At 34.0% G+C, this 15,808-nt stretch overlaps 2 protein-coding genes and 1 pseudogene across 2 annotated transcripts; 2 read left to right on the forward strand and 1 right to left on the reverse strand.

Moving 5' to 3' along the window:
• Positions 1–2,946: 2,946 nt before the first annotated feature.
• LOC131609987 (cysteine proteinase inhibitor 12-like) lies at positions 2,947–5,194 on the forward strand. Its single transcript, XM_058881836.1, has 4 exons — positions 2,947–3,257; positions 3,438–3,657; positions 4,515–4,660; positions 4,846–5,194. The coding sequence occupies exons 1-4, from the start codon at positions 3,063–3,065 to the stop codon at positions 4,981–4,983; spliced, it is 699 nt and encodes a 232-aa protein (XP_058737819.1). The 5' UTR covers positions 2,947–3,062; the 3' UTR covers positions 4,984–5,194.
• A 55-nt stretch (positions 5,195–5,249) lies between these two features.
• LOC131609986 (cytochrome P450 98A2-like) lies at positions 5,250–7,505 on the reverse strand. Its single transcript, XM_058881834.1, has 3 exons — positions 6,950–7,505; positions 6,278–6,675; positions 5,250–6,054 (listed from the first exon to the last, which is right to left on the reverse strand). Exons 1-3 carry the CDS (start codon positions 7,434–7,436, stop codon positions 5,410–5,412), a joined length of 1,530 nt encoding a protein of 509 aa, XP_058737817.1. The 5' UTR covers positions 7,437–7,505; the 3' UTR covers positions 5,250–5,409.
• Positions 7,506–9,628: 2,123 nt separating this feature from the next.
• Positions 9,629–13,041, forward strand: LOC131612366 (uncharacterized; annotated as a pseudogene).
• The last annotated feature ends 2,767 nt before the right edge of the window (positions 13,042–15,808 follow it).

Here is a 15,808-nt window from a genome sequence, read left to right on the forward strand (position 1 = left end):
TTAGATTAGACATAAAACCAAAAACAAGTGATATTTAATAAAACATATTTAAGCCAACTTATTTCGGATCCCACGGTTAACTTACTCTACATACCGATATCTAAATAAATTAGCCAGACATATTGATACGGTTAAACATGCATAAATCGGTTCGGTTTACAATAATAGGTATATCAATTGACATACAATATATCATGCAAAAGAATATAATTAAAGCAATAAATAAAAACTTGAATAATATAAATCTGAAATAAAACTTGAATCTTCGAGTACTTGAACTTCCACCACAGGTCGGTTGGATCGTTCTTCAGAAAATTATTCAGCGTAAATTAAACAAGGAATAAAAAAAACTAAATCCAACGTAAGGTTAGATTTATTGAAAGTTCACAACAATTTCCGGTGTAGAAATTGCTGTGAGAAAAGAATACTGAGAATTAAAATGCGAAGGAAAATAATGCGTTCGGAAATAAATTCGGCAGAACTTCGTTGCAAAAAATTTGGACCCTTGATAATGAACTATCGGTCTCCTTTTATAGTTGAGTAGTAGTAGTTTTCTCTCCCTCACGAAGCACTTTTTCTTCCATAAAAATAGTAACTGCTTGACTCTTCCCAGAGACGTGCGTCTCCACTTCGTAGTTTGACTTGGTGAATGAACTTGAGACGTGCGTCTCAAGTGGAGATCTTTAAGGGAGGTTGGAGACGGGCGTCTCCAGCTTGTGACGTGGCTAGGGCCTTTGGAGACGGGCGTCTCCACGTGCTGAGGTGGTTGCTTTCAGCTCCTTCGTGGGCTGGGCTTCTACCATTATGCTTTTAGGCCTTCTTTGCACCCCCTATTCACTTCAGCACCTCTCCTTTTATCTTCTTGGAATAAATATGAATGATTTTGCTCCATTTCTTCTTCTTTTCACGAATAGCCTTTAACATGGACATAATACCTGAAACATCGCAAATACCTGCATAATACCATAATAAAACAATATAATTAAATGAAAATGCTAATAATATTTGTGGAATTCAAGCTAAATATATGGTATAAATTCGTGTTATCAATAATCAGTGGTCTCAAAACAAACCTAATCACTTTCTCCATATCGTATTTTCCATCAAACTTATTCGTGCAATTTACTTTGCAAGCTAAACTTGAAACCCCTGAATATTTACTTTTAAAACCACACTAATAACCTTGTTAAAATAACACAATCCCTATGGAGACAATCTTATATTTTTATTACTTTGATACAATTAGTACACTTGCTAATTTCTCAATACCATCTTATGAGGAAAATACATTTATAGATCATTATAAAAGAATCCTTGACATCTTAACATGTCGCTCATTCAATGTTTATACTACGAGTAACATAGAAAATACAAAAAAAATTGAACTTGCCCAAAGCAATGCTTGAGGTAATCACCCTCTGAGGGACTCAACAAAGTTATCATCACAGGGACTCAAATAAAGTCTTGCCTAGGGGATTCAACAAAAGTCTCATTAGGGAACTCATATAAAGTCTCATCTGAGGGACTCGACTAAATTTTTTTCAAAAAAATACTCAACTAAAGTCTCTCCCGAGGGACTCAACTTGGATCGTGTCAAAGGGACTCAATTAGAGTCTCGCTTGAGAGAATCAACTAAAGTCTCGCTAGAAAAGACTCAAATAGAGTATCTCCTTAGGGAATCAACTAGAATATCGCTTGAGGAACTCAACCAAAGTCTCGCCAGAGGGACTCAACTAGTGTCTCGCTTGAAGGACTCAACTAAAGTATTGCATGAGGGACTCAGCTAGAGTCTCGCCCAAGGGAATCAACTAAAGTCTTACCCAATGGACTCAACTAAAGTATCGTTAGAGGAACTGAACTCAAGCTTCACCTAAATGCTCAATTCAAGGTTTCATATAGGTTGTTTTGAAATCAAGGTAATGAAACTAAATCACTTGGCCCTATTAAAGTCCTCGTACTTGAAAAACAGTATATTGATATACTTGTAAAGGGCTCATAAAATGCGACGAGAGTAATGCATTGTCTCACCATAAAGCCCTTTTGATCGTCCATTTACGATATTGACCTTCTATTTTTGGATGTGTCACCCTTTTATTAAATACGTTGCCTATTTTTGGAATGACCCGCCTAACATGGGAGGATCGGGGAAGTGACATGTCCATGGTCCGCTACAACATAGAAGGAGTCATAGAGAAGTTAATCATGCTTTCCTAAATAATGGGGGATTAACTTTTACCTCGCATCCTATCAGTGGTAGCTTCTATTTTTAAGGGGTCTAGGAACCAGGTCCAAAAGCACAGTTGTAAATATCTCAATCTTGAAATTGAAAAAGACAATCTCATATTCACGTAAAAACCACATATATAGAGCTTCTCACTTCCCTATATGTGGGCACTCTCAACTTTACAACAACCTTAAAGTATGTGACAACTCTTACTCTCTCCATCCCATAATGAATGACCCAACACACCATTGCACATAGATTAACAAAAGTGTATAAAAGTATGAGAGAGAGACTGTTTACTATAGGACCCTTAACATGTATTGGGAATGGTGAAATTTTTATTAAGTAAAAGGTAGAATTGAAAAAAATGTATTGAAAATTGAAAATGGTCATTCATTTTGAGACATCATTTTATTTTAAATGAGTCAGTCATTGTGGGACTGAGGGAGTAACATCTAAGACTTGTCACGTAGTGTGATTTTAGCAAATATACTTTAAAATTACAAATTAATTTATATTTTTTAATTTTAAACTTGACCCAAAATTTTAAAATTGTATAAAAAAATCCAAAAATTTTAAAAATAAACTTAAATTCTCAATCCACACATAAAAATTTAAAAATAAATCTATTTTAATTAAATTATTTAAAATAATTTGTTATTGGGCTTGATTTCCTTCATTAACAACAAATTTACGGTTAACTCCAATTAAGAAACCAAACCAAACCAACATCCCAAACAAAACGAACAAGAAAACACAACAAACAAAAACTAACCTTCAAATCAAAAGCCAAAACAACAAGCGATTCCTTGTTACCGAGTGGGAATAGTGATTAAAGATGATGAAGTTCCATTCAATCTTCTTTGCCATTTTTCTTACGCTTTTTGGTCTCTATGACTTAGGTTTATGCACCCAACAACATGATGACAACAACATCAGGATCAAAATGGGAGCAGGCGAGGAATCTCCCACTGAATTTGCTGAAATTGAAAGCCTCGCTCGTTTCGCCGTTCAACAACATAACAACAAAGAGGTTTTAATCCTTGATTTCAATTTATTACTGTATTAGATTGGTGAAATATTTGGCCTTTAGGTTTTGTTAATTTAATAGAGCATGCAAAATAGGTTAAATTTCCTTTTTGGTTCAGAAGAGATTGAAATGCAAGAAATTATTGAATCATAGTTTATTTATAGATGTATTTGTTCTATGCAGAATGCGCTTCTTGAATTTGTAAAGGTGTTGAAAGCCAAGGAACAGGTTGTGGCTGGTAAAGTATATACTCTTACCTTAGAAGCAGTTGATGCCGGAAAGAGGAGGATATATGAAGCCAAAATTTGGGTGAAGCCATGGATGAACTTCAAGCAGTTGCAGGAATTCAAACTTGCGCGTGTCATATCTCCGTTTACAAAATCTGATCAGCGTGTTAAGCAAGGTGATTTTCTGCTTATATCTGCTCAGGAATTTACATTTTTAGAATTTTCTTCCTCGGCCCTTTCTCGCACCTTTTCTTGTCGATTCAACTTTATAAGCCTTTTTAATTAGCAAATAACAAAAGGGGAAACTTTAGTGATCAATACAGGATGGTAGCAAATTTAGGGTTCTATGAAAATTGAAAAGTAAAAAGGGTTGCATAGTTTTATATGTTTCCTTGGGCTTTGCTTTGTTTGGGAATTTGGAGGGTAAGGGAGGGGAGGGCTTTGAAAAAAAGGAAGGATGGAGTGGAAAGAATTGTCCCTATCACAACATTCCCCCTGAGAGCTGACGTCGCAGTGATTACTGGTTGCACTGACATTTTACTTGACCCTTTCTGCCCCCGATGTGAGGCACGATACTACCCGATGTGAGACTCGGTAATACCGAAGTCCCTATCACTCTGCCACTTAGAAGACTATGAAATTGGGTTGATGGTCTTACTGCCACTCTTTCCTCTCTGCTTTTTCTTTATGATGTTCATGAGCTAAGCCCCATAGCTTTTATTGATTGTAGATAAGAAACTATGGAGTACTATAATCTCTCCCTTTTATTTTTCATGCACTTTCAATGCAGTATGGATCAGATATATGTGGCTGTTTGGCTATATAACAAGCCAAAGGTAGTTTGTTAGTTTGTACCTTATGTTGATATGGGTGTTCATATTTGTTTGTTTTCATTCCTCATCTTAATAACTATTATTTTGCAATTGCTTTTACTGATTTTGCTATCCTAGTTGTTGCTCCGAAAGGATATTGTCTTAAATTTCTTTTAAACTTCAATGGTTGTTTATGAGAAATTGTACCAATTTTAATTCAGAGGGACACCAATTAGGATGGCATGAAGTTCCAAATCACGATCCCAATGTCAAAGATGCTGCTAATTATGCTGTGAAGTCCATTACACGGAGGTCCAACTCTCTGTCGCCGTATGAACTCATGGACATTGTTCGAGCCAAAACCAAGGTGAGCAGTCATATCTGTTAACTTTTATTAATTGCTGGCCTCCACTCGAGATTTGGTTGAATCTCTTGTGGTTGTACATCCCTGCCCATTTCTTTCGTTACTTCTCTTCCTTCCAACAGACCCGTTTCTATTCCTTTTAATGTATTTGACCTTACTTGATCAACATTTTTCTGCTAAAAATGCAGGTCATTGAAGATCATGTCAAGTTTAACTTGCTTCTGAAGGTAAGCAGGGGAGTCAAAGAAGAAAGGTTAAGGGTTGAGGTAAATAAAAAACAAGGAGGAAGGTTTTATATGAGCTGGATGGAACAAGATCACTCCTGAATGAATTGGCCAGCTTTATATTTATTGATATAAGTGGAGTGATGCTGCGGTTACTCATGAAAAACTTGCTGTTCTGTGAACATTTTCTGTGCATAATTGTATACATGTAAATGGTTACAATATAATACGTATACGGACAAATTGAGATGCATATGTAATAATGTAACTTGCCTTTCATATTTTATGAATAATTAGATATTACGTCTACAAATCTATAGTCAATATCATATAGCAGAATCTGATAAAATTATGCAGACATCAATCCAAAATCTGAAGGGACAAAGTCAAATTTGTCATGAGTCTTCCATAGTTCCTTACATTGTATTCCAATCATAGTAACATATGACACAATGGTCGAAATAAATCCCACAAGAAATTTACTCGACAATTTGAAAAACAGCAACATTGCAGTATGAAAAAAAAAGATTAGATATCAGCTGGTACATGTTTGTATAAGTCTGAGGGAAGCCTAGGAGAAGCCACAACCTGTAATGGAGTCCTCATATATGTAACCATTCCCGGGTTCTCTACCATATCAATCTCCTCAGGGTTCACTCCCTCAGGTGGTGCCCAACAGAAATGATGCAACAGATGACCCAACATGGATGTCACCATATTAATTCCAAGTTGAGCACCCGGACATACCCTACGACCTGCTCCAAACGGAAGTAGCCTAAAATCATGGCCCTTCATATCTACATCCTCTTCAAGAAACCTCTCGGGCCTAAACTCCAATGGGTTTTTCCATACTGCCGGGTCACGAGCTACTGCCCATACATTGACATGGACATTGGACCCCTTGGGAATATCATAGCCACCGATTTTAACATTCGCATTAGCACGATGTGGAAGCATTAATGGTGTTGGAGGGTGCAGCCTTAGAGCCTCCTTGGCTACACTTTGTAGATAAGGGAGGCTTGAGAAATCAGTTTCTGTCATGACCCTTTCAAAACCAATTACCTTGTCTAGCTCCTCTTGTGCCTTCTGTTGCACTCTTGGATTCTTTATCAACTCAGCCATGGCCCATTCAACTGATATTGCAGTTGTGTCCATCCCAGCTGTAATCATGTCCTATCAAATAAAGAAGAAAAAAAAAACATGAGCTATGCTTTAAGTTGGTGAAACAGATGGATCAAGATTATACCACTCATATTTCTAAATTAATCTTACTACAATTTGCATCTGAGTCGTTCGATTTTGCTCGACAATACTAATTTATAAATTGTTGTATCGTAGGAAATTGAAATCCGAACTATGCGAAGATAGAATAAATTGAAAGAGTTGTTTGACATACCCAAAGGAGACCAATGATGGTGTCTTCACTAAGATCATATTTGTCTTGCAAAGTGAGCAGAGCATCTACAAAATGTTGCTTAGCACCGCCGGATTTCTGGCGTGCCTGTGTATGCTCATCCATGATGGCTCGAGTAAGTCGGTCTCGGCGAGCACCGTGCTTGGCAAACGCCTCCTCTTCTAATGGAAACATCCAGCGCAACCAAGGGATGTGCTCTGCCATAGCAAGAGATGCTCCTAGTTTCAACCCATTTGCCACTATAGCCTTGAATTCTACTCCTTGCTCATCCATTACACCTTTTGCATTCACAAATCTTTTCCCAAAAGCCAGCCTTGTAATGTTGTTGAATGCAACTGCCCCTATATACTTCCTCATCAATATACCTTTCCCCAAATTTTCTGCAGAAAAAACAAAATACAAATTTACATGTGGTCATCAGCATATTATCCAAACTTCTTATTTTCAAAATTTATATCATTCTAAGAATACTAAATAATCTTATTATTGGTAGAAAGAGCGTATCATCTGCACGCAATGGTAGAGACTAATCCCATGTGGCAGAGGTATCATCTGCATGCAATGGTAGAGACTAATCCCCTGTGGCAGAGGCAGCCATTATGAGGGAGTTCATCTTCTCTAATAGATGCATTGAAAATAAAAACAAAAACATACCAGGATTGGTAGAATCATTGAAAATAGATTCAACCATAGCAGTAACTTCATCTTCTCTAATAGGCCTCAAAGCTTCAATTCTCTTAGGCGAAAAAAGCTCCAAAGTACAAACTTTCCTCACCTTCACATAATGAGGTCCATAATCCGCCCAAATCAAATCCTTCCCATCTCTACTAAACTTGGCAGCCGATCGACTCCTATGCCTATCCGCCAACTGCTGATCATTCTCTTTCAAAACCTCTTTCGCCAATTCGGTATTCGAAACAATCACGTTTAAAGTCGAACCGAACCAAACCGATATAATTGGCCCGTAGAACTGGGCCCATTCTGCGAAACACCGGAACCGGACCGGTTTTATGTCGTAGAGGTTTCCGACGACCGGCCAGGGGCGTGGACCGGGTGGAAGCTTGAATCTGAGGCGTTGGAAGAGGGTGTAGAAGATGAAGAGGGTGAGAAGTGAAAGAGGTATGGTGAGAAACAGAGTCATGGTGATGAGTTGTGTTGGAACAGAGAAGGTTGGAGACAGGTTTACGTTAAATATATGAAAGAAAAAAAATGGGAGTTGGTGAGAATTGGATTTATGTGTAACCAAACGTATATCTTTTTCTACATGGTTAAGCATGGATTAGGTGTTTTTTTATTGCATTTACCAACCATATAGTATAATTTTTTTATGAAATTAATATTTTTTGAGTTGTGTAATGGGAGAGATTAATATTCTTAAGCAGAGATCATTACTATAGTATAGACAGTAAAGTTCCTTTTTAAAGTTGAATTAGGAATGATACGATGCATCATTAGAATTATTTAAAAGTATTTGTAGGTTTGGATCGGTTTGAAGATAAAAATTTATTCGATTTAATGATAAATTTGTTTCATTGAATTTTGAATGATTAGTTAAAAAATTCAATTCGTTGCGTTTAATTTTATATGGTTTAATTTGAAATTTAAATTATAAATTAAATTTTTTTAATATCATAAATGAGAATGATGGATTATGATTAAAACAAGTGTTTTGGTTTGGATCACTTTTGAAAAATCAATTCAAAATCTAATTTAAATCAAATGATTTTTACAAATTGACATCTAAACACAATTAATAATCTTTAACTTTTCAGTTTTTGATTTTTTTTTAAAGATTGATTCACAATTTTTATTTGGTTCAATTTGAATTTGACCACCCTATTACTATCTCCTAAGTTGATTTACTGGGTAAATGAAATATCTAAAAGAAAAGATATTTTACTATTAAAAACATTTTTAAAAGGAAAGATATATTGGTCATTAAAAGTAATAGGATTATATCACTTTTATTTTATTTAATTTTCAGGAAAAAAAAATAATTTTTGATTTAAAGAGTAAATTTTCAATTAAGGTAGTGATTTTTTTCTTATTAGTCCAAAAAATATATTAGAATAATAAGTATCTCTAATACTTTAGTCAAATTTATTATGTTATTTATAATATTATCTCAAAAATAAAATAATAAGGATTATAGTGGTAAATTTAATAAAATTAATTACACATTTATAATTAATTTTAAGTCCTTCAAACTTAAAATCAAACATACAATTAGAAATTATGTTGGAGAAAGGGAAGCCTGAATTGAGATTTAATCATATTAAAAACAAAATATAAAATTTAGAAAAACATACAAATTCTCCTAAATTTGACGATGAAGAAGATTAGAGGAAATTGAAAATTCGTCCTATAATAATGAGGTAGGATGAGTGGGTGTAATAGTTTTGACCTATTAGTGTTGAAAATATATTGCTTAAGCAAAGTATACTCGTTCTAATTTTTATTATAATAAAAATTTATTTTTTTAGTTTTATTAAATAATTAGTATATTTAATCTATAATTATTTTAGATTTATTAATTATTTAATAATTTTAAAATAATTTTTTTTGTAATAAGTATTAAAGAAAATATTTGTTTGAAGATATGTAATTTGCATTTGGCATTGTAAGGTTACTATTTGGTGACTGAGTGAGAGAGACTTTCTAAACCACTTTTTAATTGTGGTTTTGAATTGTTGAAGAATCAAAGGTTGGTGAGGATGTAGACCCTTCCCCTCCACTCCACATCGTACAGCCCATAGAGACACTTGCTACCTAGTGGATTATATATCAAAGTTGGTGTGTGTGAACGACACAATGAAGTTTCTGCTTTTTTGTTATTATTGTTTTTGAAATAATAACTTTGCTTTTGCTTTTATCAACTACTACTATTCTGCTTTTTTGTTATTATTGTTTTTGAAATAAGACCAAGTGCAATGGGGAGTTGAATTGAAGTCAACATGGGGAAAAGATGTGCAATGGGGAGTTGAATGTGGTGTTGAGTGTGTGTTGGAGGAGAGAGATGTTGAGAAAACTCAGCACCAAGTAATCTGTCCCAGAAGCTGACGTGGCAGCGTGTGAGTGAAGCAAAGCTGGCGCGTGTGGGCCACGCGCTGGAGTGAGAGTGGGATAGTTCTGCACGCGGAGAGAGAATGGAAAAGGAGATAAGTGCAGCCACGTGGCTGTGTCTGATTGGCTGGCCAGATTTTTATCCATTTAATACTTTGAACTCAATTATTTCGCTGCAAATTAAATTTTTTTTTTTTTTTATACCAAAATTCATGATTTTTTTTCTCTATAAATAGAGACTTGGTTCATTTGATTTGGACACAGAAAAAAAACCAAGTTTTTCACTATCTTTCTCTATTATTATCTTTCTATTAGTGTTTTTTTTTAAGTTAAGTGTCTTTTTTTAGTGAAATGGATCCCAATAATCATTTTAACACTCAAAATTCTGCTAATTTTCCATTTAACCAAAATCCCAACAATTTTCAAAATCCCAACAATTATCAAAATCCAAATCAATTTTCCAACCAACATCCTCAAAACATACCTAGTTTTGGTTTTCCACCAAATTTCAACCAGTCATCCTCTGTTCCAAACTTTCAATCATATTATGGATCTATGCCGAGAAATCCATCTCAAACACCCCCGTTTAATGGTTATGTGACAATGGCAAATGCAAATTTTCCAAGTGGTGGTGTACCTGAATTTCCCGAGTTTTCAACACAACTAACTATTGGTGGCATGATAGTTTCTAATGAAGTCGCTCCAAATTCAGAGGATTCAACTCCTAAGAGCAGGAAAACTCAGCAACCAGCATGGAACACTGAACAAAATTTGGTGCTAATTAGTGGGTGGATTAAATTTGGAACAAGCAGTGTTGTCGGGAGAAACCAGAAAGGTGAAACATATTAGGGTAAAATTGCTGAGTATTGTAATGAGCATTGCTCATTCGATCCTCCGCGTGATGGACCTGCATGCCGAAACCGTTTTAATTATATGAACAAAGTGTTGGGTAAATGGATTGGCGCTTATGATGGCGCTAAGCGTATGCAAGGAAGTGGTTGGTCGGAGAATGATGTTTTGGCAAAAGCGCAGGAATTATATGCATGTGGGAAGAATGTTAGATTCACTTTAATGGAAGAATGGCACGCTCTCCGTGATCAACCACGTTATGTTAGTCAAGTAGGAGGAAATATTGGCTCAGGAAGTAGTGGATCTAAGAGATCTCGCGAGAGTGATGCATGTGGCTCAAACACTGTAGAATCCAGTGCTCGTCCTATAGGAAGGGAGGCAGCTAAAAAAAAGGGTAAAAAGAAAAGCAAGGAATATGCCTCGGAGGTGGTGGACAAAGAATGGGCTGAATACAAAGAATTCAAGACGAAAGAGCTTGAACGATTGGACAACATAGCCTTGATGCAACAGCAGGCTAACAATATAGCCTTGGAAAAGACTAAAACCTAGAAAATGAAGATGTATCTAAAGCTAACTTCCGAAGAGCATCTAGATGACCGGAAGAACCAGCTGTTGAAAAAGTTGGAGGCAGAACTGTTTGATAATTAATTTCAATGAAGTATTTGTCAGTGTAGTGTTTGCTTTAATTATTGTTGTTTCAATATGTCAGTGTAGTGTTTGCTTTAATTATTGTTGTTTCAATATGTCAGTGTAGTGTTTGCTTTAATTATTGTCGAATCTATATGTCAGTGTAGTGTTTGCTTTAATTATTGTTGTTTCAATATGCCAGTGTAGTGTTTGCTTTAATTATTGTCGAATCTATTCGAGTATATTCCTTATCTGATAATTAACTCTATACAATAAATTATTTCGAATCCGTCAGTGGTCCACCACCCAATTCGAATATATTCCTTATCTGATAATTAACTCTATACAATAAATTATTTCGAATCCGTCAGTGGTCCACCACCCAATTCGAATATATTCCTTATCTGATAATTAACTCTATACAATAAATTATTTCGAATCCGTCAGTGGTCCACCACCCAATTCGAATATATTCCTTATCTGATAATTAACTCTATACAATAAATTATTTCGAATCCGTCAGTGGTCCACCACCCAATTCGAATATATTCCTTATCTGATAATTAACTCTATACAATAAATTATTTTGAATCCGTCAGTGGTCCACCACCCAATTCGAATATATTCCTTATCTGATAATTAACTCTATATAATAAATTATTTCGAATCCGTCAGTGGTCCACCACCCAATTCGAATCTATTCCTTATCTGATAATTAACTCTATACAATAAATTATTTCGAATTCGTCAGTGGTCCACCACCCACATCCATTTATATATAGGGACTCATACATCCATTTATGTACCAATATCCCAAATCCCATCCAATCTACCTCCAATATCACAAAAAAATGGATCCATCACAATATCATTTTGATATCGCAGCCTACAATCAAAATCGTGAAATTGAAGAAAATTATATAGTCAATCGATTTAGAGAGCGTAGAAACAAAATATCGGAAGATAATGCACCTCGTAGTAGAAAATATCTCAATAGAGATCATGCAGCGGCAAACCAAAGACTAATTGACGACTACTTTGCCAATGAGCCTACATATGACGATGCAATGTTTCGTCGTCGGTACCGGATGAAAAAAAATGTTTTCCTTCGAATCGTTGGGGACCTTTCAAGTAGTGATAACTACTTCACCCAGCGAGTTGATGCAGCCAATAAAGAAGGTATATCACCCTTAGCAAAATGTACCACAGCAATGCGAATGTTAGCATATGGTGTTGCAGCAGATGCGGTCGATGAGTACATCAAAATAGGAGGTACTACAGCATTGGAGTGCTTACGTAGATTCTGTAAAGGAATCATACGCTTGTACGAGCAAGTGTATCTGAGAGCACCAACCCAAGATGACCTGCAAAGAATACTGCATGTTAGTGAAATGCGGGGGTTCCCAGGGATGATTGGGAGTATTGACTGCATGCACTGGGAGTGGAAAAATTGTCCTAAAGCATGGGAAGGACAATTTACTAGAGGGGATAAGGGAACCACCACAGTTATTCTTGAAGCAGTTGCATCTCATGACCTATGGATCTGGCATGCCTTTTTTGGATGTCCGGGAACGTTGAACGATATAAACGTTCTAGACCGGTCACCAGTGTTTGATGACGTGGAACAGGGAAAGGCTCCAAGAGTGAATTTCTTTGTGAATCAACGTCCATATAATATGGCATACTATCTAGCTGATGGTATCTACCCTTCTTATCCAACTTTCGTCAAATCAATTAGACTTCCTCAAAGTGAACCCGATAAATTATTTGCAAAATTTCAGGAGGGATGTCGGAAGGACATCGAACGTGCATTTGGAGTGCTCCAAGCTCGATTTAAAATCATCCGTGAACCAGCTCGCTTGTGGGACATAGCTGATTTGGGTATCATCATGAGGTCATGCATCATATTACATAATATGATTGTTGAGGATGAACGAGATTCATATTCTCAACGTTGGACCGATTTTGAGCAATCTGGGGAAAGTGGATCTAGTGCACCACAACCATACTCGACCGAGGTGTTACCCGCTTTTGCAAATCATGTGCGTGCTAGATCAGAGTTCCGTGATCCAAATGTTCATCAAGAATTGCAAGCCGATCTAGTGAAGCACATATGGACAAAGTTTGGAATGTTCCGTGATTGAATTATTTGTGTGTTGTATTGCATTTTAAATTATTTGTATCGTACTAATTACGTTACTTGTGTGTTGTATTGCATTTTAAATTATTTGTAACGTACTAATTACGTTAATTGTGTGTTGTATTTTAAATTAATTTAAGATGATTTGTATCGTATCCAATTATTTAAATAAATTTTGTTTTTATTACAAAAAATTAAAAAATAAATTATTAAGTATTTATTGTTTTAATTTAATTTTAATCGATAATTGTAATTTTATGATTCATTTTTTTTAAATGAGTGAGTTGCAACTTACTCTCAAGTAGGCATAAGTCCGACTCATTTAAAAATATGATATCCATATTCGTGTGAGTATCCGTCAAGCGTGCATATATGAATTTTGAGATATCCATAAATATTAAACAGATATCCATAAATATTATTATTTAAATATTTTTTTAAATAATATTATTAATTAATTATTTTATAAAATATTTTTAAATTTAACCCGTAATAATAATAATAATAACAAAAATGAATCACATTTATTTTATTTCTTCTTTTATCAAATAAATAAATTCAACAAAATTATAATAATTACATATCCAACAAATTAATTTTAATAATATATAATAATAATAATAATAATAATAATAATAATTTTTTATTAAACAAATTAATATTTAACTAATTTTGCAAATTATTAACCGATATGGATACCCACAGCTACGAATATCATCAAATCCAAATTTGTATCTGTAAAAAAATTGGTAACTAAATATCCGTTTATTTTATCCGTGCATATCTATTAAACCATCCAACTCGTACCCGTAACAAATTTTACCCACGAACACTCACAAATATGGTTTTTTTTTCAATCCCTACTCCCAAGAGTAAGTTTTTCTAATTTATTCCAAATTATAGCTTTTAAATAAACTTACTTGGAATAACTTGAATCCCGCTCTTTTAAAATATTAAATTATAAATTATTTTGCAATATTACTAATTTATAATATTATTTTTCTATTATATTTTTAATTATTATTATATTTTAATTTATTTTGTTTGACTTTTTTTATATATTGTAATATATGTGAAAGTGACAAAATGATTTATAAAAAAATTAAGATAATATTAAATTAAAGAATTTAATTTGGTATTATTAACATACACTAAAAATACATTTTATTTCCTTTTATGGCTTTAATTTACGTCTTTATATATTTAACCTTTTAATTTTTATATTTAATACATATTTCAAAAAAATATTACACTAGAAACAAAAACAAAATTATATTTGATATTAATACTTTTATTTCTAAAAAATATTTTTTCTAATAAATTAATAAAATTTATTGGAAAACAAATAAATCAGTTGTGTTTTTTATGTACCTAAATACTTTTTTAAATCAATTAGGTGACATTATCTAGATTTCTCCATAAACCTACTTATCAAACCAACATTATGACACATATCTGGCCTAGTATTGCAAATATATGTCAACTAACCAATGTTTTTCGTGTACAAGGTTGCATTGACAAGTTCACCATTTGTGTCCTTACTCGACTTTGCTCTTGTCTCCAATGGTATGATTGTTGAGTTATACTGGCTCATTTTGAATCTTTTCCAGACTTCTTCAAATGTAAAAACATTCCTTTGTTTGTGTATTTGAACTCCATTCCTAGGAAATATGACATGTTACCTAAATTGGACATTTCAAATTCTTGCATCATGTTTTCCTTGAATTTCATGATTTCTTTTTCATTTGAGTCATTGATCAACAAGTGATCTACATATAAAAATAAGATAACTCGATCAGGCCTGCTTGAGCCTTTAACATACCCACCTTGCATGAAGTGCACTTTGTGAATCCTATCTTAATCCTAAAAACCATTTATTCTCTTATTCCAAAGTCTAGGAGCTTATTTCAGTTTATACAAGGCCTTTCTCAATCTGTTCACCTTCACTTCTTGCCTTTTGATATCAAAACTTTGTGGTTTCTTCCCATAGACCCCTCCTTCCAATGTTTCATTCAGAAATGATGACTTTACATCTAACTGATGCATTTTACCCTCTTTGTATGTTTTTATTGCTACAACGATTCTTATGGCTTCCAACCTTGTAACTTATGCATAAACTTCATTAAACTCAATACCAGTTTTTTACAGAAGCCTCTCATAACTAATCTTACGTTGTACTTATAAATCTCACCATTTTGTCTTAACTTCAACTTATAGATCCATTTTACATAAATAGTTTCTTGTTTAGTGTGTCTATAAGCTCTCAATTTTTGTTTCTTTCTATTGCTATAATCTCTTCTTGTATAGCTACCAACCAATTTGAACCATTAATGGATTGATTCAAATCAATTGGTTATGACTTAGAAATTATTGCTTCTTCTATTAAATCACATTTTGCATCAATTTTTTTTTTTTTGTAAATATTTCATAATTAGTTAGTTTTATTAATTCAGTAATTGTTCTAGTTAACCTTATTATAATTTGTTTTGATGCCCCTTCTCCTTTAGCAGATAGTTCTTCACCTATTTGATCATCTCCAAGCACTATTTTTTATAGTATATTGATCATGTGGGATTGGCCTAATTCCAATTCTTGCTTTCATCTACTGATCACAAGCTTATTCTCATTTGGTGAATACAATTTGTAAGAACCAGTTAAGTGATAAATTATGAAGTTCGTAACTTGACTTATTCCATTCAACTTTCTTCTTAATTGTTTAGGTACATAACTAAACACAGTGATCCAAACACCTTGACGTGACCAACACTTGTCTTCAAACTTGTCCTTGATTCATATAGTGTTTTATGCGACATTTTCTTTGTTGGACATTAATT

This window comes from Vicia villosa, linkage group LG6 (genome assembly GCF_029867415.1).
Source record: "Vicia villosa cultivar HV-30 ecotype Madison, WI linkage group LG6, Vvil1.0, whole genome shotgun sequence".
Classification (NCBI taxonomy): Eukaryota; Viridiplantae; Streptophyta; class Magnoliopsida; order Fabales; family Fabaceae; genus Vicia; species Vicia villosa.